This window comes from Semicossyphus pulcher, unplaced genomic scaffold (assembly GCF_022749685.1).
Source record: "Semicossyphus pulcher isolate SPU_LCO1_2020_fin unplaced genomic scaffold, fSemPul1.0.p SCAF_24, whole genome shotgun sequence".
NCBI lineage: Eukaryota > Metazoa > Chordata > Actinopteri > Labriformes > Labridae > Semicossyphus > Semicossyphus pulcher.
In genome coordinates, this window is record NW_027211698.1 from 8989019 (window position 1) to 9011178 (window position 22160).

Here is a 22160-nt window from a genome sequence, read left to right on the forward strand (position 1 = left end):
GAGTTGCTGCTACCTACCTGACCTCTGACCTCCCTGTGGACAAGAGCAAGTAGAGTTCATGAATAAAGTAGCGCATCATTTCAGCAGTTTGTTTAACATCTTTATTTATGCTCTCACTCGCTCTCTCTCGCATTCTCATGAAACAAATCACAATATAACAACAGATCTGACCTGATGGTTTTCTATACAGGTGACTTAAATTATTAAACAGAAAGTGTACAGCTATCACTACCAAGTTTAAGGCAGAATTCCACACAGAAGTGGTCAAAATATGTGATATTGATATAATTTTGACCCATTATTAGTTTCTCTAAAACTAAGAACCATCAATTAGACAATGGGAAAAAGAACATCTACAACAAAAACCTGCCTTCAACACTGAGTTCATGTTAGTAATATATTAGTAACATTTTACATGAATAAAATATACTATGTATTATACATTGTTAAGACTCTTTACCGTTTATTACATGTTGCCCTTCCCAGAAAAAGGGTATTATTGCATCTCTAGAAGTAACCAGGGTCCTGCAGCGAGACAGCCAAGTCTGTTTCACCGTCATGCAGGTGTGTTTTTTTTTATTTAAAAACAATTAGCTTCAGATGCTAACACGTTGAGGGTCATTTGGATAGGAGATCATATGTCCATGGATGACACTTACTGACAAGATGACGAAGAGTATGAAGGTGGAAAACAGAGCTTCCTGTACAGTCATCTTAAAGTTCAGCGTTTTGCAAATTTGGTGATGTTTTTTTTTTAAAAAGCCACTACTGAAAGTTCCCAAACTATGCTGCCATGCTAGCTTAAAATGTATTTTTCAAATAAGCTGCCCCAATTATCTTGAAAGAAATAGTAAATGTTTTGGGAAAAATTTGCCTATTCCTGTTCTTGCTGAGAGAAAAAGACTGCATGTATGCTAAATTTTAAGCTATCGCTAGCTAGCCAAGACCACAACAAGTCTGTTATTACAACTTCCTTTTTGTGTGGATTATACAAAGATGATATAAAGCGGTTATTTGTTAGCTTTTGGTGGATTTTGTAAAAATTGGACAGTTTAAGTATTCTCTGTCTTTATGCTAAGCTAAGTTAGCCTGCGACTAGCATTAGCTTTATATTTAGCATACACACATGAGTGTGGTATCAATCTTCTCGTCTAACTCCCGGCAAGAAAACGAAAAAGTGTTTTTCCCAGAATTTCAAACTATTTCTTGAACTCATTTGGAAAATACTTTACTAAAGGAGAGACATTTATCGGAAAAAATGCAATGGAGAAGACTGGAATGATATGAGCTGTCACTGTCACAAAAAAACATTTAGATATACTGAATATATAAAACGTATATTTAATACTTTCAAAAAATTACTAGAATTGCTAATAAGCCAACTTTTAAGATACCAGTGAAATAGATTAATATTGGCAAATGTCTACTCTTTGCGAGGTGCATCAGGTCAATAGTGGCATTAAATACTGCGAACAAAATCCACACGCTTGTGGTTTACTGTGGCAGGTTTTTAAAAGGACAACTTGTTGCTGTTGGAAAAATATAAAAACATACAAAATACAAATAAAGAAGATTTAAAAATTGTTAAAATTTCTACCTAATTGGCCCATTGACACAGAAGTGTCGTATAATTCTGGTTCCCTCTGTTGCTGGTATCACCAAACATTGATACATAGAAAAAGAACACAAGTGTGTCTTGGTTCCGTGTTAATACTGCTTCTAACAAATTTATCTTTGTTTTACACAACTTGCACACAGACTTACATGACAAAAAACACAGTGTAGCACAGTACAAAGGTGGCTGAGTGTGGCACGGTATAGTTTTTTTTTTTTGTTTTTTGAACAACTGATTGACAGCACAGTGGCACCGCCAGTACGTGTCATCACAAACTTGTCTCCCTGTCCAAGCTCTTGTCATGCCTCCGGCGCTTGTGTCGCTTTTCGCCGCCACTCGAACTGCACGGAAGAAAAACAAACATTCAATCCGAGCAAAAAAATTCAAATTTCTTTTTTTTCCCAAATGCATCTCCAGCATGCAAATATGTCTCATAAAGCTTTTTTTGCCCTTACACTTAACATCTTGTGACATTGACACACACAATCTGGCTGCTAGTGATTGAGATGTAGTGCTATAAATATGACAACTTTTACAACACATAAAGGACATCATAAAAAATGTCCTTGAACCGACATGCACACCCAGGCCATGCTGTTTTCATCAATCCACCAGCATCCATTTTTCACTGATTTATCCATCACCAAATCACAACTTGCAGCACAGACCAACACCATCGTCATCATGCAGGACGTTACTCTTCATGCTTACAGGGACTGGGAATAACTCACCTTTGGGATTTCGGCTTCTGAGAGGTTAGGAAGGGGAGCTTAAGGGTGGGATGGAATGAGAGAGGCAGGCAGGAGACACTATGTTAGTCTACTCTGTGGGAGCTCTGCGAGGCCAGGGCTGATCTTAGATAAACCCCCCTTTTATCCAAACATACTAGCTGCTCACATTCCTGGGAAAACATGAAGGAAATGTTCCATAACTTCTTAATAATAAACACCTGCCACTGCTCGCTTTAACACCCAAAGACACAATTTTCCCCTTCACATTGATTCATTAGAAATGTGGATATATGAGAGCGATGTGAATAAGGAGGCTGACCTTTTAGCGCTTGGTTCCTTCTTGGCGGTCTCAGTAGGGTTGACACTCTTCCACACACTCCCGAAGGATCCTTTGGACATCTCGTCGGTGATGTTCACTGTGGCTGGGTCACCCCTTAGAACACACACACACAAAAAGGAACAATTCACTTTTCATGAGATGTTCTGGAAAGTGAAAGAAACATGCAAAAAAGGAAGGTGTACTTCGGGGTGTGCAGGCGAAACATGAGTAACGGCGTGACGTAATTAGGGTACAAAAAAAGTCATCTGTATTATGTTACAGGTACAGAAAAAAAGAGCTAATTAGATTATAGGCACATTTATTAAAAATGGGAATTACTAGCAGGATTACAACTTTAAAATACATTTTAAAATTAAGACAATATAATACCAAAGATGCTCTATGACCGCCTCTGAAAATACCCTGTGCATGCACACACGTTATGACACACAACTCTCACAACACCGCTCCTCAAAGTTGCCACGGACTGCGGTGAAACAAATGCTTTCAATGGGCGTAAATGGGAGCAACATCGCAGTACAGTGCAAGCTCTGCCTTCCGGCTGTCATTATCCAAGGACTGGACATCTAATTTAAAGACACATTTACAGGTAATAAGACCGATATAAGACCAACCGCTAACGTTAGCTGCACAGAATTCCAGTTTAAAGCGTTAGCTAACCTGTCGTCTTCTTCTACTACTGAAAAAAAGTTTGTGACTCTGGTGATGTCCACGACCGGGATGGTGAGGGTAACAACACAAGCCCCAGACTGGAACAAGTTGATGGCAGTTTACTTGTGTCATGTCTCGTCTTTTTCCTTTAGTTAAGCTACCATTTTTGTCTCGTTCTTTCATGTTTTGTCATTTCCTGTTTTATTTTGAAAGTAACCTGTTCCCTCTTGTTTCAGATCACTTTACTTCCTGCCCCTGTGTTTCCCGCGTCTGGTGATTGTCTAGCCCCTCGGTTTCACCTGTCATTCTTCCTTCCTCACGTTAAAATCGTGGCGTCTCCCTTTGTCCTGTGCCAGTTCGTACCAGCAATTCCCTTAATCCATGTTCCATGTTCCTGTTCATGTTCCAAGTCCGATCGCCGAGAGTTCTAGTTTAGATAGACTATTTTTGTTTCTGCGTTTTTACCAGTTTTGAGAATTTCCTTGTTTATTTATTTAGTCTAGATTTCCTCTTTTGAGTGATTTTCATTTCTTCATTAGATTAGGTATTTCTTTTCTAGGTTAGAGTTTTCCTCTATTTAATGACTGTTTTCTCTTTCTATGAGATTTTTGGTTATCAGAAGTCAGGTTTTGATATCAGGGTGAGTTCAGGCTTTCCTGTTATTTCTTGTGTTTTGATCTTTGAATTTATGATAAATAAATATTTGTTATTTACTTTGATTCCTAGTCTGTTGTCGTGCTTTTGGGTTCACCTTTGTCCTTGCAGACCTTTACAACTTGAAGTTTATGTGTGAAGTAGTGTGAATAGCAACTTAACAAAGTACATTGAAATGCGCATAATTACCGCTATTAATTTAAACAGTCATTCACGCATTACAAAAGTAGCTTTAAATTGGGACACTTTATGATTAGGTTACTGATTACATTTTTTAACAGGTAATTAGTAACTGTATCGGAATACATTTTTAAAGTAACCCTCGCAACCCTGGGGGTGTGGCTACCTGTGATTGACAGGTCGCTACCATGGTGGCCCTGTCAACTCGGATGCAGACGTTACAATATCAACCCTGTCTTCTTAAAATGGTCTTTCCTGGTTCCTAAAAACCGAGAGGGTGACGGCAAAAATTCTGAACAAAAAGCGGGGTTCAAAAAGAAGTCACGGTTGCTGCGTCCACTTTTCTATGAGCTGCAGCCTGAAGAAGATTAGTTTAGCTTAGCATAAAGACTGAATGCAGGGGGCCTTTCTCCGCTCAAAGGTCACAGAACAAACACATTATCTTACACTGTGAAAACAACATGTCCGACTTACTTTAAGTTTCCCTCTAATGGCACTTGTACAATGCCTTCTTCCTCTGCAATAATACTGTGCTCCTCCTAAAGAAAGAGACAAAACAGTATGGATACAAGCTTTGCAGGCGCAGCAGTGCAAATTCAAAGTTGCCAGAAAGTGCACCAGTTAATCATCTGTTAACGCACCTCTTGTGCAGCATCCTCCAGTTTCTTCTTCTTCCACTCCGGCATCAGGTCGTCCAGCCAGCTCAGCTCTCTCTTGGTGAAGATGAAGTCAAGCAGCTTACGAATGAACACCAGGGCCAAGACCTGACGCGGCAAAAAACACACACACAAATCAACCATCATGCGCGTTACACACGCAAGAATACACACACGCGTTCACTAATAGAATCAGTTTACCATCATGGGGAAAACAATAGCAGCCTTGGAGGTCTTGATGACCCAGAGGAGGATCAAGCAGCTGAGCTGGACGATGGTGAAGAGGTGCACCTTCCTCAGCGGGACGTGGCGAAGGTAGATGAAGTCTGGCTGATGTTTGGCGGGCATGCAGAAGAGCCTTAGGCGATCAAAGAACTGCAAACAAACATATATAAAGATTAATGCTGCACCTTTTCTGCATTAGTTCGCAAATACAAGCAGAGTCCGAGCTCACCTGGATGCCTCTGAGAGAAGAGGCGCCCATGTACAGAAAGACTCCGTACAGCACAGGCATGGGGATGAACTGGAGACAGAGAGGTCGAGAATCAGAAATTATGACGACATTATGAATGGTTTTCATCAAATGTAGGTGTATATTTCGCCGATTAGCTCCTGACCTTTAGCATAGAGGTCATAAACACAGAGCAGCCCATCAGAGTGAAGATCATGAGGCCGGTGAAGCGCTGCTCTCGGATGCCGAGGAACTTCGGCTGCTCTCCGGGGGCCGAGCACTCCGACTCCAGCTTCAGGCTGTTGACGTGGGAGATGGAGAGCACGGTGGCCGCCACGAACCACGGCAGGCCCATCACCGAGCACACGCCCAGCATCACCCCCACCACAAACAGGTCCAGGTGGTAGCCGCAGCCTTTCTGCAGAGTGGAAGACGACGCGCATTAATAAATGATGTCTTTAATCGCCAACAGAACAGCGCGACTCTGACGGCGTAATTACCTTCAGTTTGTGCTCCTTCCTGTTGATGATGACGGCCGTGATCTGCTGGTCCATGAAGATGAGAATGGTGCAGAGCAGAGCCGGGATGCAGGTGATGATGGTGGTCCACCAGGGGTTAGGACCGACAGGGTTTATGAGCCAGCCGCGATCGTCCCTGGTTGGCTGCGGCGAGCAAAAAGACAGTTGGAACGTGGAAATGCAAAAGTAAAAGATTTTTAAAGGGAGGGCTTCATGTGGACTTACTTTGAACTTGCTGGGGACCTGTAGTTTAGGAGAAGGGATCCCCAAGGCGTAATCCACAAAGACCATCGTGAGGATGGTGATGAAGACGGCAAAGTCGCTGATGATGGCCCGCACCTGGAGGGAGCAGTGAGACGCATTCAGATCATGTCTGCAGAAGCTGCATCAAAAACAAACTAAAGCAACAGTCTTGAAAAGGTTTGAACACTACATTTTATTCTATGGATTTTAATCCAGGCTTTAAAATAAGGTGTTAATTATGATTAGTTAATTGCAGAAAAAATCGAAAACATGAACACAGATTAATCGCACTCCATCCATCTGAGATCGATCAATAAGAGGATAATCTGCCCTCACTCTCTCCCCCTCCCATAGCTGACCTGTCGCGAGCACACGCACACACACGCTCTGCAGAGAAACACACACAGACACACACACAGACAGACTGCTACGTCCCTGCTGTAAACTCACTGATGGAGCAGCGGCCTTTTCCTTTTAAATTAAACCTCAGTCTGTCGCTGTTTTAAGGCTTGTAAAAGGTGCTGATGTCATTTGGTCACGATCAATCGCTCTGAAACGCTACATCATTAATAACGTCCCTCGTGCGTTAGTAAAAACTAAATCCTGCCCTTTCCATAGATGCATGTTTTGCCCCCTCCAGTGTTAGCCAGCTCTGCTCTGATTGGTTGAGAGAGAAGATATATGTTTGAATGGTTTGAAATGTTCTGTTCAATCAAATAAACAAGAGGATTTTGCTAAAATGTGCAACTTTTTTGACATCTTAAAGTAGAACCACATCAGGACTACAGTGCAGCATCCATCGCCACAAGGTGGCGCCGGTACACTGTAGATGAGTGTGTCAGCATCACGCCACACATTACGCTCATGAGTGTCATCTCAATGATAAATCATAGAAATTGCAGGCATAGAACGGCTGACAGGAGACTGCAGTGTTTTTGCTGTTTGGTGGAAGCGCCAGTAGATGGCGGCATACTCCAAAACGAGCCAGACAGAGGCAATGACATGGAAACTAATTTCAGTGTAATTTCAGTCCCATGGCAAAATGAGAAGTAAGTGGAGGTCTGAAAAATTAATGAAGCAGATTTAATTTTGCAGCTACATACACTCGAGGACAGGACCTTGAGAAGAGCGTCTACTTCAAAAGGAAGATTTCAAAATAAGAGCGCGTGTGTGCCTTATTTGCGTGATACGTACTTTTGTGGGGAAGTAGCGGCTCGTCTTGAACTCCTTCAGGAAGGCGGACATGAAGACGGTGGAGAAGAAGAGGACCACGCACCAGAAGAGGACGTCGGGGATGTAGGGGCCGTGGGGGCCGCAGGCGCTGCCTTCGAACTCCCCGTGCAACATCTCGCACTCCTACTGGCACCAGAGGACACGGTGGTGATGATGAGGATGAGGATGAGGATAACAGGCGATGATGGATGTCGGCGGTGAATTAGTGAAAACTGATCTCTACGCTTTAAAATATGTATGAAGAACATGATTCATCCATTTGCATACAATCCTAATGGCCTCTCGTGCTTTGGAACTAAACGCTGAGTAGGAGGGACGCAGCGTGCCACCACAGGCAGGACTTATTCCTGTCTGACGGCGAGACTCTCCTCGCTGCATCTCCACGCTCGTTCTGCACGACTTAATCCTGTGAAATCCAGCCCACATGTTCCTAATCCCCGCCTAGACTTATGACGCCTCTTGATGAGGCAAAATGAGCTAAGTGAGACACAACACGGTGCCAGAGGCTGGAATAAATATCGCTTATCAGCTTGAAAATCCAGATCTTCTTTTAGTTAAGGTCTACTTGATCCCAAATGGTCTGTATCATCTAAGAAGCTCCCTTGTTTCTATTTAGCTTATGTGCATGTATTATGCTTACTCCAAATATCAATGGATCCTTACCTTGACCTCAAGCATGGTCCAGTTGACCTGGGAGGCCGTGATGTTCCTCTCCTCCCAGTCGCGCAGAGTCTCATTGCTGGGGTTCCTTGGCTCCACACACGCACACCTGCGGAGGATAAAGCAGAGAAATTCAGGTTCAGGACAAAAAATACCAACAACCTTTTTCTGACTCCTGAGTTCTGCTATGTCATAAAACAACCAACAGATGGAAGCATATGCTAATATGACACAGGCAGAGACGACGTAACATTGCAGAAAACCCAACAACCTTCAGGAATGAGGTAGGGCGCCTGTGAGACAAAGCGCAGGTATAAAAGTTCCCACACAACACTCACTCCTTGATGGGCCTCGTGTCCCTAAGAGGGTTAATAGCCATTAACTACAGGATCACGGTTTGTAATCAAATCTCCATAAAGCATAATGAGCTGCCTATTTTTAGATGCAATTACAGCACATGCTAAACACTGACATGCAGCCGTCGAGTACTCGGATATTAAACTAGTTCCTCTCTTCTACATGAAATGATTCCACTGGCATTTTACTAAAGTAAATGTCAGCATCCCCCTGCTGTCCACTCCGCCAGAATAAAAGCCCACAGAAGGAGCTCTTGGCCAGGACACAGACACGAGCTAGCTCATGTAGCGGGATAAAGCTTCGCGCTCCTTACACACACTCAACATGGGATTATTCACCATAAAGCAAAACCCATTACTGACAACAACAAAAAAAAAACTGGACAGTGTGTCTACTGTACCGCTGCACCATCTGTCGTTTGGTGATGCAGCAAAACCCCTCGAGCACGTGTGGGCAAATGTGCTACGTTGTGAGGGCTGTGGATGCAACAGGGGATGAAGCAACAGTGACAACATCAGGAAGAGTGCTTAGAGAGAGTTTGAAGGGGAGCCAGGAGATTTTTTTATTTACTATCATCATGACAAATAATGATTATAAAAGGGAAAATATTTATTTTGACAGTATTTGGCAACCAAAAGGCTTCCTATTTGTGCTACTACTTACTTATTTAAGCCAGTATATGTACACTTTAAGCAGTGGAATCATTAAAATAATGCCGAATTAGCTAGAAGCTATTCCTGTTTGCAGTGTACTTAAAGATAAACAAGACAACTATCATTGGGTTGCTTTTATACAAAGAAAACTTAAATTAAGATGATTTTCAGGCAAGGTCTGGTATGACATGGTGCAGATCTCCTGGTGTTTATTTAAGATGGACAGATTGGAGATAATGACATCCTCCGGAACTGCAAGCAGAGGGGTAAAGAGTACAAAGATATTCTCCTCAAGTAGAAGTTCCTTTACTGAAATTGTACTCTTGTTAAAGTAAAAAGTAGCTCACTTAAAAAGAACTCAAAGTTAAAGTTACTTTCCCACCTCGCTGATTTTTATAATAAACACATGTTGCCATGGTTACCTTACACACGCATCCTATGCAAATGAAATAAAATGAAACTTTGTTATTTTCAAACCTGAGCCCTATGTTTACATGTTCTATAAGTAAGATCCTATGTTTAACCAGAAACAGCAGCTCTCTTCAAACCCACCAGACTCCATTGACAAAAACAGCAATTTTACCACACAGAACACGGGAGTTGCTGACGGTCTACCTCTGCCCTGATTGGGTAAGTTTGTTTGTCTTATTGTGTGGTGTTTTTAAAGGGTTAGTTCTGTTCCAAACTAATGTGCGTTTTGATGCGTAACGAGGCAGCGGTAGAGCAGCAGGTCCCGTGTTCTGCAAGGTAAAATGCCTGTTTTTCTAAATGGAGTCTGGTGGGTTTGAAGAGAGCGATCTAACGGCTGTTTTGTCGCGATGCATGACACTTCGATCTGATTGGCTTGTTTTTGATGCAATGCATTTGATTGGTAAGTCAGTTCTTTCTAGTTTGTGATATCTGTAGATAAATATGTAGTAACAAAATGGATGTGCAAATGTAGGGAATTACTTTACTTCATTTAAAACATTCTTAAGCAAAAGTAAAATGACTTTGAAAGATACTCAATTACAGTTACGTCAGTTCTTATAATGCATTACCCTTGCCTCTGACTCACACTGTCACACTGAGTCTAAAAATATATGTGTCATGTCATCTGAGTTATGCTTCAAATTTCCGCTTCTCCCTCCTTTTATCCCTCCCAAGCCAGACTCCATCTTCAAATTGCTCATTTTCATCCAACAGTTGAAACCAAGGTTATAATTAAACATAATTAACGTGGGATATTAAAAGAGCACTTACGAGTACATCGTGAGTTTCTGCAGGTTGTTGTTTTTATTGATGGGGTAGTGCACCCCCAGGTGGAGCAGCTTCTCCAGAGCCTCGTAAATGAAGATGATGCAGATAAGCGCGGCGAAAGCTTCCTCGGTGAAGCGTGTGATGTAACAAACGAGCGAGCTGGCATCGGTGGCCACCAGCAGCAGACAGAAGAAGGCTGTCCACAGGCCAATGCAGGCCCTCAGGGAGAGGTAGGACAGGCCATATTCCCTGAGAGAGACGGGTCACACACACACACACACACACATGAGTGAAAGGATGAGCAATTAGATATGGCATTCGCAGTCTAGCGGAAAGCACACACATCCACGCTCAACACTGAAGTATTTATGACACAATTTGTACTGTAAATGAAATAAGAAAAAGAACCTACTTGCAGAACTTGAAGAGGATTTTCTCAAAGACGAGGACAGGCCCCGTGCTGCCCAGGATGGTGAGGGGCTGACCGGCGAACACAGAGTAGGCTATTCCAGTCATGGAGGCCCCAAACAGGGACTCGATCGCACTCTGGAAGAAGAGAAAACAATCGTCTGATTCATAGCGTTCGAGTCGTGTTATAATTTCATTCTAATTGGAGCAATTAAGATGTCGCTTCTTACCACGCGTCCCTCTGTGGCCTCGCCCAGGAGTCCCCCGAAGGTGATGACAGGTGACATGCAGGCGCAGTAGAGGAAGAGGAAGGAGGCCAGACACTGCAGACTGAGGGCGTCTGTGAAGTCGGAAAGGTAGTGAGGAGCCTTCCGCTTGATGTCCAAGAGTAACCCGCCAAATATCCTGCAGGGAAGCGGGGACATAGATATAGTTTGATAACATTGTTACTCATGTGAGACAAAAATACTTTCTTAGCCTTCGTCTGCGTGCATGTGTTTATATTCAGAAGATTTGCCGACTCATGCATCTATTTTTTAACACCTCTCGGCCTCAGCGAGCAGGCCCTCATCCTGCAGCAAGCCGGGGAGCGTGGCGAACTAGCTGGAGGGGGGTTGCTATGGCAACAGTGGGCGGGGCAAAATGCTTATTTCAGGCTGAGGCAGTAGGCAGCGATGCCATGTCCCAGGAGGAGGAGGGAGGGAGGGAGGGAGGGAGTTTGATAGCGGAGACCGGGCTCGGTGCCAATCCTAGCTGGGATAAGAGCCGCAGCAGCGCATCACTCACCGCTCGCTCCGCCGTTAAAACACAGAGACGCACTGTTCACTGAGCGCTCCTGCACACGGCGCTATCACCTCGTTGTTTCAAGCTGGGCTTCAAGAATCCCCCAGCTCGTCATCTCTTTAATCCTTTCTGTAAATCTCATTATGAAGACACGTGAAATCCCGCTGTCTGTTAGCGCCATGGAATTATACCAAAATGAAATTCTGGAGGTCAAGACTTTCTTTTTTACGTGTGCCTTTATACAGGAGTAATGAACAGCCAGGAAGGATCATAATCCTTTCATGCCTGGGTGTTCTCTCAAACATCACACCTGTTGTTCAGAGAAAGATGAAGCCACGAACATAAATGACAATGCCTGTAAAGGTTAACTTTTCCACCACAGCCAAGCTTTAAGAGTTTTTTAAATAATAACTTTAATACATAAAATATATTTCATACTTAATTATTGTTATTTGTAGTTTTATCTAATAGTTGATTGATCTTTTTCCTCTTCTTCAACTCTTGAGCTGCTGTAAAAAGTGTTTTTTTGCACTTGTGGGGAGTAAATAAAGTTTGTTATATTGTACCTTTTTTTTAAATTCACTCAATGTTATTTGAAAATTGCGATCAAAACGGAAAGTTTGATCTGCACCATAGACTGTATAAAAAGATGGACGACATGACAGCTCCCTAAAAGTGAAGCCAAACCCTCTCTATCGCCCCCTGCTGACTGGCTGCAGTATAGCTCATAAAGCCCGCCTCCTCCATGTTAACAGATGCAACACAAGTCAAACTATAAAATCAAAATACACGACAAATACATTTTTCTGTCATTATAGTTAGTTCGTATAATGCTGATTTACATCCAAGCGTTAATTTTTCAAAAAAACAAATGTTTTGTTTTGTTTAATTAGTTATTTGATGCTGTAAAAAGGATGATTGACAGCTCTGTTTACAAATACGGCTCCTGCAGCCGATCTGTTCCGAGAGGAGACGTAACTAAAACAATCAAAGTAAGTTAAGTGTGTGTATTGGTTAGCGGAAGAGGCGACGGCGGCTCCACCTGCCTATCTCAACTTTGGCTCAAAATGATGTCACCAGAGCAAAATGGCAGCGCCCGTCACGGGAGATATTTTGGCTTCAATTTCATACAATGAGAGCAGATGGAGACGCGTCGTCCATATTTATACAGACATTGATCTGCACTTTGTTTAACAATGACATGTATTAAATATGATTGTCTTGAGTATCTTAAATCTTTATCTTAAAAATATGCTTATATAATAATAATATACTTTAGCTGTCAGATATATTAATATATATAATATATATATATATTAATTGGAGCAGGAAAAAAAAAAGTACTGAAATTATATACTGGGACCTCATAATTGTACTTAAAGTCATAGTTTGGATTTTGGACACCAAGTTGCATGAAATACTTGCTACTAATGTAATGGATGCAACGCTATTAGCTTACTCAACGAGTCCAGTGCTAGGAGTTCTGGCTGCTTCCAAAAGTAGAAAAAGTAGTTCTGGTTAAAAAAAGTTTTACCCTACTAAAACAACACGCAGGGAATGCTGATCCATTTTCAAATCATCGTCCTAGGATTTCTTCTACTGCGCCGTTCTTTGGCATTATTTTCTCTCTTGACAAATCCATCATCACTACGCCTGTGGCAGGCTGGTTTCTCAGGTAAGCCGACCTCGTAGCCGTTTCACGTTGATTCGAACTGATTGGCGCCATCATTGAAGTAAACATGTCGGGCAATGAAAGTGATGAGCAAGATTTACCTTTTACAACGGATCCCACAGGACATCTGTGTGAACCTGAATATACTGATGCTGACCTTCGTCAGATGGGGCAGAGAGAGAAGCTGTGCAAGCAGAAACGGAAAAGAGAAAATAGTGCCAAAAAAAGGCGCAGCATATGAATTCCTAGGACGATGATTTTATATGGAGATGGATCACCAGTGCCTGGGTGTTGTTTTTGTAGGGTCAGACTTTTTGGTTTCATGACCCTGGCATCTCGCTGGAACTACTTTTTCTACGTACGAAACCTGCCAGAACTCAAACCACGGGACTATTTCTTTTGTTTGAGGAGTGCTCTGTATGCATCATTATGTCTCATTAATCCTCTGCTCATGCCACTTTAGATGCTGCTTCCATTTATTGGTGGTTTTGGGTTGTTAATAATGTAACGATGTCTCCATGTTGAAGTGACTTTATGTGCAGGATAGATTGCTGGGATGTTCCTAAACTCATCATGAAATGAACCTCAAACAAAGCCTCTTTGTGGAGTTGAAGTGTGAGGAATGATAATGGGCCAGTAGGGTAGTCCGCCTCTTAAGAGAGCTAAATTTACAGCGTGGGGACAGCAGGGCAGCTAACAGGCGACGGGAAGACGAGCTGAGAGTGCTCCGGGCTGCTCGGGCGCGATTCATGCTGTTCCTCTCTCACACTTACCTCCCTGTGCGCTGCAGCTCGGGGCCCCCGTGCCCTCCGTGCTCCTCCGACTCTCCGAGATCCGTCACTCCGTTGGGAACGGGGGGAATCTTCCGCTTTTCCTGCGCGGTTAAGATCACTGTCAGTCAACTGTGAGCGGACATCATCAGGAGGACAATAACAAGCGTATGCTGCAGTTAAATCTTCAGTACTGTTACTCCGATATACTTTTAACCTTAGCTTGAAGCTCGAGACTGATCTGTGTTCTCGGTTTCTTAGTTCATCAGCATAACAGTCTAATTGCACAGTGGTGTGTCATTAAGTCACTACAGGAGCCTAATGACAAAGAGGAAGAGGAAAAAACAGGACTTTTATTTAAGAATCAGGAGCAGCTTTCTGTTAGGTAACAACATTTCCCTCCTAAAGATGGCTGCTTGCTATTTAAAGTCGACCAAAATAACTAAAGGAGGGAAAATAAAGTTTTTGGAGAGGATTGAGAGCAGAACCCTCGGGAGCAGCATCAAAGCAACGAGATTGGAAGAGAGCGCAGATGTTAATGCGGCGTGACGCAGAGGGGGGACTTACAAAGACGGCAATATGAAAGATACCCGATGTCACAATAAAAACAAACGTTTTGCACAGTGTTTACCTGAGAGGGGACGTTTTTGGGAGGCTCTATTCTGATGGAGGGGTCCCACTCCCCGGGAGGTAACACCGTCACCTGGTCCAGAAACTCATCGATGCCCGCGACCAGGTCGTTCCTGTCTTTGGCCTTGTACGCGACATCGTGGAAAATCTAATTAAAAGGATTAAAGATGTTGTTTAGTGGTCTGCTCGGTTATATTTCATTGGATTTACAGAGCAGAGTAATAAACCAGCACCTTGAAAGAGGATTACAGCCAGCACAAGACAAGTCTCATGAGTAGACAAACAGTGTATTTATATTGAACAGCGGGTGGAAAGCAAACTCTACACATAGGCACAATTCATTCCCTTGTATGACGAAGTAGGTTGCCGTCTATTTTCATGCGTCCCAGAGGGCTCCTGCAACATCTGGCTCTTATGACGGTCAGTGACATCAGCTCATAGCGGCACTGTGGGAAATCCTGTCAGTGTGTTCACGTCATTCCCCGCTGATCCCCAAAGGCTTCTCCTGGGGCCAGATGTCGGGTTCAGTTATTAAAAAGCAACTCTAGCGCTGGTAGGTGGATTGTTTTCCGACTCCCAAAACCAACCTAATGCCATATATAACCACGTACAGGAGTTTAAGAAATAGGTCACATTCGTTATTGCAGAGTTGGGATACAACTTTGGGTACAATAAACACATGATTAGAAACTTAAAGGGGGGTATTATGCTAATTTCACGCTTCATATATCACTCTGTGATACCTGTGGAGTAGCTTAGCATAATTTACAGTTAAAACAACTCTGTCCCTTTAAGAAACCCCGCCCCTACAAGCCCTCTTTCTTCTGATTGGCCAGCTCTCCCAAGCCTGGGGATTACTCCAACATGCTTTTACCTACCCTTACTTGAAACTAATTGCAGAGAACATCAAGTCTCCCCTATAGTGGAATTGATATCATGCCTACTCTTATTGTCTTGGCCATAAATTGCCATACTACAGACATCTTGCACCCTTCCTTGATGTACAGAAGGTCACGTGTCTGATCACTCACGTTTCTGAGCGCACCTGAATGCAGCATCCCCCCCCCGAAACACGGCAGTGAGGGAGACATGCCCGGACTTGTTTACTGCACCTACTACGGAGACATCAGTGATCGCCGACGGACTCTTTTTATCGTGTGTGCGTCCATGAATATGTAAGTTAGTTTCTCACTGATGTTTATGTTGCTCTCTGTTAGCATCAGCTTTGGCCGCGAGTGTATTTTCGGCACGTTTGATGTTGTTAAGTCCAGTAAAATTACGGGAATGTGAGCTAACTGTTAGCTAGTTAAGAGTTGTGAGAGTTGTTTAATTCATTGGCTGAGTTTCTATGACTTTTTAGTCTTTAGTTGTATATTGTTGATAACTTTGCGCAGGCTTTGCGCAGGCAGTGCGCGCACAGTTGCAGTCACAGGCACCGAGATGTCGTAGCATTATGTCAAATTTTTTTAGGGAATCATCGAGAATTTAGGCATTATTAAAGCGTTGTTTTATTGGCGAAAAATATTGGCAGAAATTGACGTATCTGCCAATGCTGATATGTGTGTGGATAATGTGTGGATAATATCCCTAGGAACATTATATGTATGAAAATATGAAACAGTGTAATACCCCCTTTAAGAAAATAAGATACCTTGGGTTTGAAACTCCTTTAAAATATCTAACTTTATGGGAGATTTTAATCAGGGAACTGGTATCCAGCAGTGGAAATAACTAAGTGCCTTTACCCACATGCTCTCCTGTAGTGCAGTTTTGTAATACCAACCTATAGCAGGAGCTCCCACATGAATAAATGATCTGTTCACCAGAGTCATCTTCACGGTAAAAGGGCAGCAAAGTACATAAAGAGGGAATTATTGAGCTGCTTATTTATATATTTATAATAAATCTCTGCTGAATTGAGCATTGCCTCCATTTGATTGTGATGCCAGTGACTGTAACTGCAGGTGGCTCCTGGATATGTTATTTATAATTCATGGCAGTTTGGCAGAGCTCCAAAAGACAAAACTATTTCCAGTCCAGCAATTTTCAATATTTATGGGTCACTAAGTCATGTCCTCTCAGCTTCTTACCCTTTAAGAGTCAAGTTAGGTCAAGTCTTCCGGTATGCAAGCCTCAAGTAGTATTTTTTCTAACAGTTCTTCTCTACTTTTAAGTAATAGTTTGATGCAGGATTTCTACTTGTAATGGAAACATATAAATTATTTGTACATCAATGTAATATTACTTTTACTTTAGTATAGGATATGAATACTTCTTCCACCCCTACTAGGAAATACTTGATTCTGATTGGTTCATTACAGCATTCCGAGGTCTTTTATTTCTCAATAACAGACCGTTGTTATGAATAACAGACCGTTGCTAGGGATGTGGAAGAAGATTGAACGATGTAAAAACTGAGGGCTACGACAGAAAGACTTACAAAACTGAACTACACATGAAGTAAACATTAAACAGAATGGAAAAGAAAATGTCAACAGACTCTGACAGTGATGGTGGAAAACAGAAATACAATCATTTTTCAATTAATAAAGTCATTTCCAAATCAATATATTGTCTCAAATAATTGATTTCATAAGAAAAAAAGCAACATAACAAGCAGGATACTGTATAGTGAGCAGGTTGTTATTGCGGAGGAAACCCTGTCGGGGTGAGACAAGAGGTGTTCACCCTGTCGGTGTTACATTTCGCGATAACAACCTGCTCACTCTACATTATCCCTTACTTATAATGTGACTCACCTCATCAGTCATCAGGGTGGCGATAGACCGGCCAATCTCATGATACTGTGGACCTTTTCCCAGAGGGCCGAGCAGGATGAAAAGAAACCTGTGCAACACAAAGGACAACAGTAAATGTCAAATTCATTATAATGAAGCATTCAGGGAAGTATCAGCGTTTGTAATTGCCTGAATATCAACAGAATACAGAGACAATCAGGGGGCTTTTCCAGCAGTGCGTGTATGACCTGGTGGTGATGGGAACCTCAGCCAGGCCGTTGAGGAGCACAGCGGGAGACAGGCGGACGAAGGCCACCACAGGGCGCTCGAGGAATTCCAGCTCCCCCACCAGGACGTTGGATGCCTCAGCACCAGGCGGGATCTTCTTCATGAAGTGGAGGTCGATCTGTGAGAAAGAAAGGAGCCAAAACAACAGTACATATTTGGACAAAACAATAAAATTTGGTTTGTCATGTTTTTTTAAAGTTATAAGCTGAGTTATACTCAATAAAAATGGAAAAAACTGGCTGGATGTGATAGCTGATAAGACAAAAGACAACAAGCTTTACTCCTGTTAAATTCCACTTATTTTCCCAGGGCAAAAGGCTTACGGTGACCATTTCACCTGTAACCCTATCCTGGTTAAATATACAGCACTAGTTACGTGTCCAGCTATCAGTGCCCGTGGATAAACAGTAGGATCAGCGGTGGGTCTGGTTGCTCACCTTGCTGAAGTCGACAGCACTGTTTTCTCTGCTGACGTCCTGTTTGCCCTCATTGTTAGCCGGCTGCGACTGAGGTGAGACCGTTTGGCCTGTCAGGCGAAGGAGAAACACAACATCATGTCAATTTTCAAAGACCTTCAGTCTATTACTACTTTCCCACACAAAGACAAAGGTCTTCAGTGAGTTACTAGAGGGTACAGTTACATCCTCTGAAAGACATGATACAATAGTGGAACCTTTTGTTGTAGATGCTGTTCCTTTATTGATAAAAAGGTTCAGCCCTTGTGACAAAAGACACAATATTGTACCTCATTTCAGAGTGTACCTTGTGAGTTAGCTTAATGTTAATATCATCAGGTGAATTCTTAGTGCTGGGAAAGTGATGCTAGCTTGACGGTGCAATCTTTCCAAATCAAGTTTAGCAAATTAAGTGAGGTGCAATCGTTAACTTCCATTTCAACTTTTGCTCAAACAAAGTTAAAGATTGCCCCCTTAAAAATATAAGTTCAATACATTTGTGATGTGAATGCACCAGTTGCAGCTGTTAGAGCTTCAAGGGAGAGCTAGCTTAAAGTATCGCTTGTTTCAGTGAGGGTGTGAAGCTACTATCAAAATAATTGTTTAACATGATAGGAAATATTCTTGTACACTTTCTTGCGGAGCATTGGACGAGAAGATTGACACCACCCTTGTAACTATCTGTCGAACTTGAAGCTACATAAGAAGCCAGAAGCAGGTTAGCTTAACTAAGCTAACTAGAAACTGCTAGCCTGGTTCTGGCTTTTGGTTCCAGAATCTGCTAGCCAACACCTCTAAACCTCTAAAGCTCACCACAGGACAGAGCCAGGTTAGCTCTTTCTTCCCGTTTCCAGTCTTTGTGTTTAGATAAGCTAACACTCCGCTTGCTAACTACATACTTAGAGGAATGACATAAGAATGATATCGATCTTGTCATCCAACCCTTAATGTTTTATAATTTCTTCAAAGAAATATCTTTGGAAACAATTATTATCCAGGAGTTGGACGATAAAATGAATACCACTGTTGTACATTGAAATGAGGCTGAAGCCATTAGCTGAGTAGCTAACTTAACATAAAATCTCTGGCACAAAAGCCACCTCAGTGCATTTACCTTAAGATAGAACACACTACTGTAGATTTAATGTTAGAAGCATTTAATCTGTGTAAAATTACCTTTAGTGGTGCTGTTAGGCAGATTGTCTTACCCTAGGACAAAACCAGGCCAGCTGGCTAGCAGGCTAGCTAGCTCCTCCTGTTTCCAGTCTTTATGCTAAGCTTAAATAATCAGCCTCATATTTTCTATTAAGACATAAGGTTGGTACAACTGTGAGCGCATCTATGTTACCCAGCTCACCTCTTAATATGACACACATTAAGGAGGGTTTTAATGTTTTTCAAATGTTAAACGTATGTTCCCTATATGTCCATATGATGAAATCACCAACCAAAAGCTTAAGCTTACTGTAGTTATACTCCTTTAAACCTATGCCCTCAATTTCGCAAGACAGTTTTCTTGACTTTACATTGATATCCACACAGAGGCAGAGACATGCCAGGTAAGATATCCCTTACTGATCTCTGACAAAGCTGGTTAACATAGGGCCACAGGGATGTTTTACTGACTATCTTCAAGAAAGTGAATAAGCATACTTCCCAAAATGTTTAACACATATTTCTTTAAATAACAATCCTTAATGCAAGAAAATGATGGTTACATTTCATGTTATGAAGTTACACCATGAATCTGAAGGAAGGGGCTACCACTATCAGTAATCAGTGAATGTTATTGTGTCGAACACGAGTCACAAATCTTTTACCATTTCGCCAAAGATATTGTTGACAATGACAAGAAGGGGAGAGCAGTATCATGAAATTTGTACACTTTTTTTTTTTTGCTTCACTGTTAAGTCTCAAAAATTGAACATACAATATTAAATCACCACTGTGAGTTTTGCATTAAAAAAGGCTGCGAGAGCTTTCCTCTCATGATAATAATCTCCCCTTCAATGTGTACCTTTTAATTCTATTACTACTACTATCTCTAGGCTTTTAGAGTTTAGTATCAGCTTCGGCGCTCTGGTTGCCTGTGCAGATTTCCATCTCTTCCTGTGTGATTGGACAGTAGCCTTGCGCAACTGCCTGAAGGAAACTAAGACGTTTGGTCTCAGTTATGCCAAAGGATGTGTCTGGGGTGATGTGGCCACTGCTACGGGAGGAGTTCAAATGTGATGAAGGGGTGGGCGGACATGACACGCAACATACACACCGCGGCCATGCCACTAAAAAGAGGGCCTTTCTGGGTGAAGCAATCCTGGGGAGTTTATTTTCAGGCGAACGCTTTGGAGAGTTTATGGTTTCATAATGGAGGCCGTTTACTAGTTAAGTGGGCGACAAACATGCACACACACATGCAACGAGAACAGACACATACACAAACATGGAGAAACACAAACAAGAGGAGAACATGAGATTTCAACAGCAGTAAAACAGCAACTCACAGATGGACACACTCTGGAAAAAGCATGCAAAGGATTACAAGATACTGAACGTATTTACATACAACATGTATCGTCTGCAGTCTTGGTAATTGGCACGTGTGTGTGTTGTTTGTTTAGACCGTTTTCTAACCATTTTTGTCCATGGAATGAGGCTCAGACTGCTTCTTGCCGATATCAGCGAAGGAGCGTACAATAGGTATGCGGTTGGCCAGTTTCTTGTGGTTTTGGTGATGGTGCTGTTTGAGCAGGGCCTCGCGGATCCTCTTCCTGGCATCCTGCCCGACAGGACCCGACGCTTCATGCTGATCCAGGACCATGTCTGAGGAGTAAAAAAACACACAAATGTAGGATTTTGTTTTTCAGTAAATTCACAAAGGCTGCTCCTGATAGTGTCTGTGCCTGTGTGGCAGCCAGCAATGCTAAGCTGATTATTTCGGACAAAAAAAAATGACCCACTGCTGCTGATTTAATCGCACAAAACCAGGTTAAGTTCACCAGATCTCTTCAGCAGCACAGTTTTTCACACAATCAGATAAATACAGTCTGCTGTGCTGTCCTCAAAGAACACAACACAGTTCCCTTGTTTTCTTCCTAAACTAGGTCGATGAGTTTGTTCATGAACAGGTGATTTTATATCCATTTCTGGGTCGACTTTTGTTCACATGTCATGATGTTAGCCTTGTAAACCCGTTTTTTCGGAACTAAGCAGCAGATAAAAAATGAATTTTGGCCCTAAACCATGTAAAAATAGAAGTAGTCAATTCTTAAACACACAAGCAAGTGCAAATGTCTGAGAACTAGAGTGAGTCTACTAAATAAAATAGCGAGAACAAGCTTTTCTAGGTCTTGCAGGGACAGAACTCCTTTAATTCTTGATATGTTCTCAAGCTGAACCTTCCCACACTAAATTATAGTATAAATGTGGATGTTGAAATTATCGTTCCGTGGGGTATTTAAAGTCGATATTTGAAGGTGAGCACCGACTTTCACTCAAGAAACAATTCATCTTTGTCAGCCTACCAGACCTCTGTTTTCTAGCCTGTGTCTCATCTCTGCTAAAGGCTAACTTCTCAAGGCTACATTAGCTGCGACAAACATAATACACTCAAAATTTGCAACCAAAACTGCTGACAGTGGAGTTACATGATGGGTTATGCCTAGTTTTAATAAGAAAGAAGACATGAGAGAGCTGCAAAGTGAGTCTAAGCTTTTAGATGTTAAAAAGAAGAGGCCCGAGGAAAGAGCCTTGGGGAACTCCGCATGTCATTTAGATGTGTAACAAACAGTCATATTTCCTTTTTTGAACAACTGAGCTAAAAAAGACAATGAGAAACTTCAGCCCCAGGTATTCACCTGCTATCTCCTCCAGCGAGTTGGCCCTCATGTCCAGCATGACTGTGCCGTTCATGATGCAGCTGCGAAGCTCAAAAAGACTGTGTAGAGACAGAGTGGCTACGTAGGGTTTACTCCACCGCTCGCCACCGTCCTCAACATCCTCCTCAAACTTAAGCCACCTGAAATACATTTAAAATTCGATAAATACATAAATATATGACACATTTGTTTTTGATAGAAGTAGTAGTAGATTAAGTTAAACAATGTGTTCTGTGATATGACTTTCAGTGTAGATGTCCTGAGAGGTACGGCGCCATAACAACAGCCCTGTCATAAAAGCTTGCAGTCAGACACGAACAGAATCAAAGTCTCAGGTGCAACAGAGAAATAAAAAGGCGC

At 42.2% G+C, this 22160-nt stretch overlaps 1 protein-coding gene across 3 annotated transcripts in view; it reads right to left on the reverse strand.

Annotated features, from left to right (window-relative positions):
* Positions 1-87: 87 nt before the first annotated feature.
* Positions 88-22160, reverse strand: part of LOC138603393 (sodium-driven chloride bicarbonate exchanger-like) — a 44806-nt gene continuing 22733 nt past the window's right edge. For 2 of the 3 annotated variants that reach the window (XM_069675144.1, XM_069675143.1), the window contains exons 6-26: positions 21780-21940; positions 20557-20745; positions 17908-17996; positions 17431-17588; positions 17204-17291; positions 14446-14592; positions 13818-13918; positions 10820-10994; positions 10594-10727; positions 10185-10430; positions 7936-8041; positions 7234-7395; positions 6022-6135; positions 5779-5940; positions 5445-5696; positions 5282-5350; positions 5029-5202; positions 4813-4935; positions 4646-4710; positions 2666-2779; positions 88-1956 (exon numbers count right to left, since the gene is read on the reverse strand). In XM_069675144.1, coding sequence (XP_069531245.1) covers positions 1884-1956; positions 2666-2779; positions 4646-4710; positions 4813-4935; positions 5029-5202; positions 5282-5350; positions 5445-5696; positions 5779-5940; positions 6022-6135; positions 7234-7395; positions 7936-8041; positions 10185-10430; positions 10594-10727; positions 10820-10994; positions 13818-13918; positions 14446-14592; positions 17204-17291; positions 17431-17588; positions 17908-17996; positions 20557-20745; positions 21780-21940 — 2902 coding nt within the window. In that variant the 3' untranslated portion in view covers positions 88-1883. Of the gene's footprint in view, positions 1957-2346; positions 2385-2665; positions 2780-4645; positions 4711-4812; positions 4936-5028; positions 5203-5281; positions 5351-5444; positions 5697-5778; positions 5941-6021; positions 6136-7233; positions 7396-7935; positions 8042-10184; positions 10431-10593; positions 10728-10819; positions 10995-13817; positions 13919-14445; positions 14593-17203; positions 17292-17430; positions 17589-17907; positions 17997-20556; positions 20746-21779; positions 21941-22160 lie in introns of all 3 variants that reach the window. The other variant, XM_069675145.1, reaches the window with a different exon arrangement.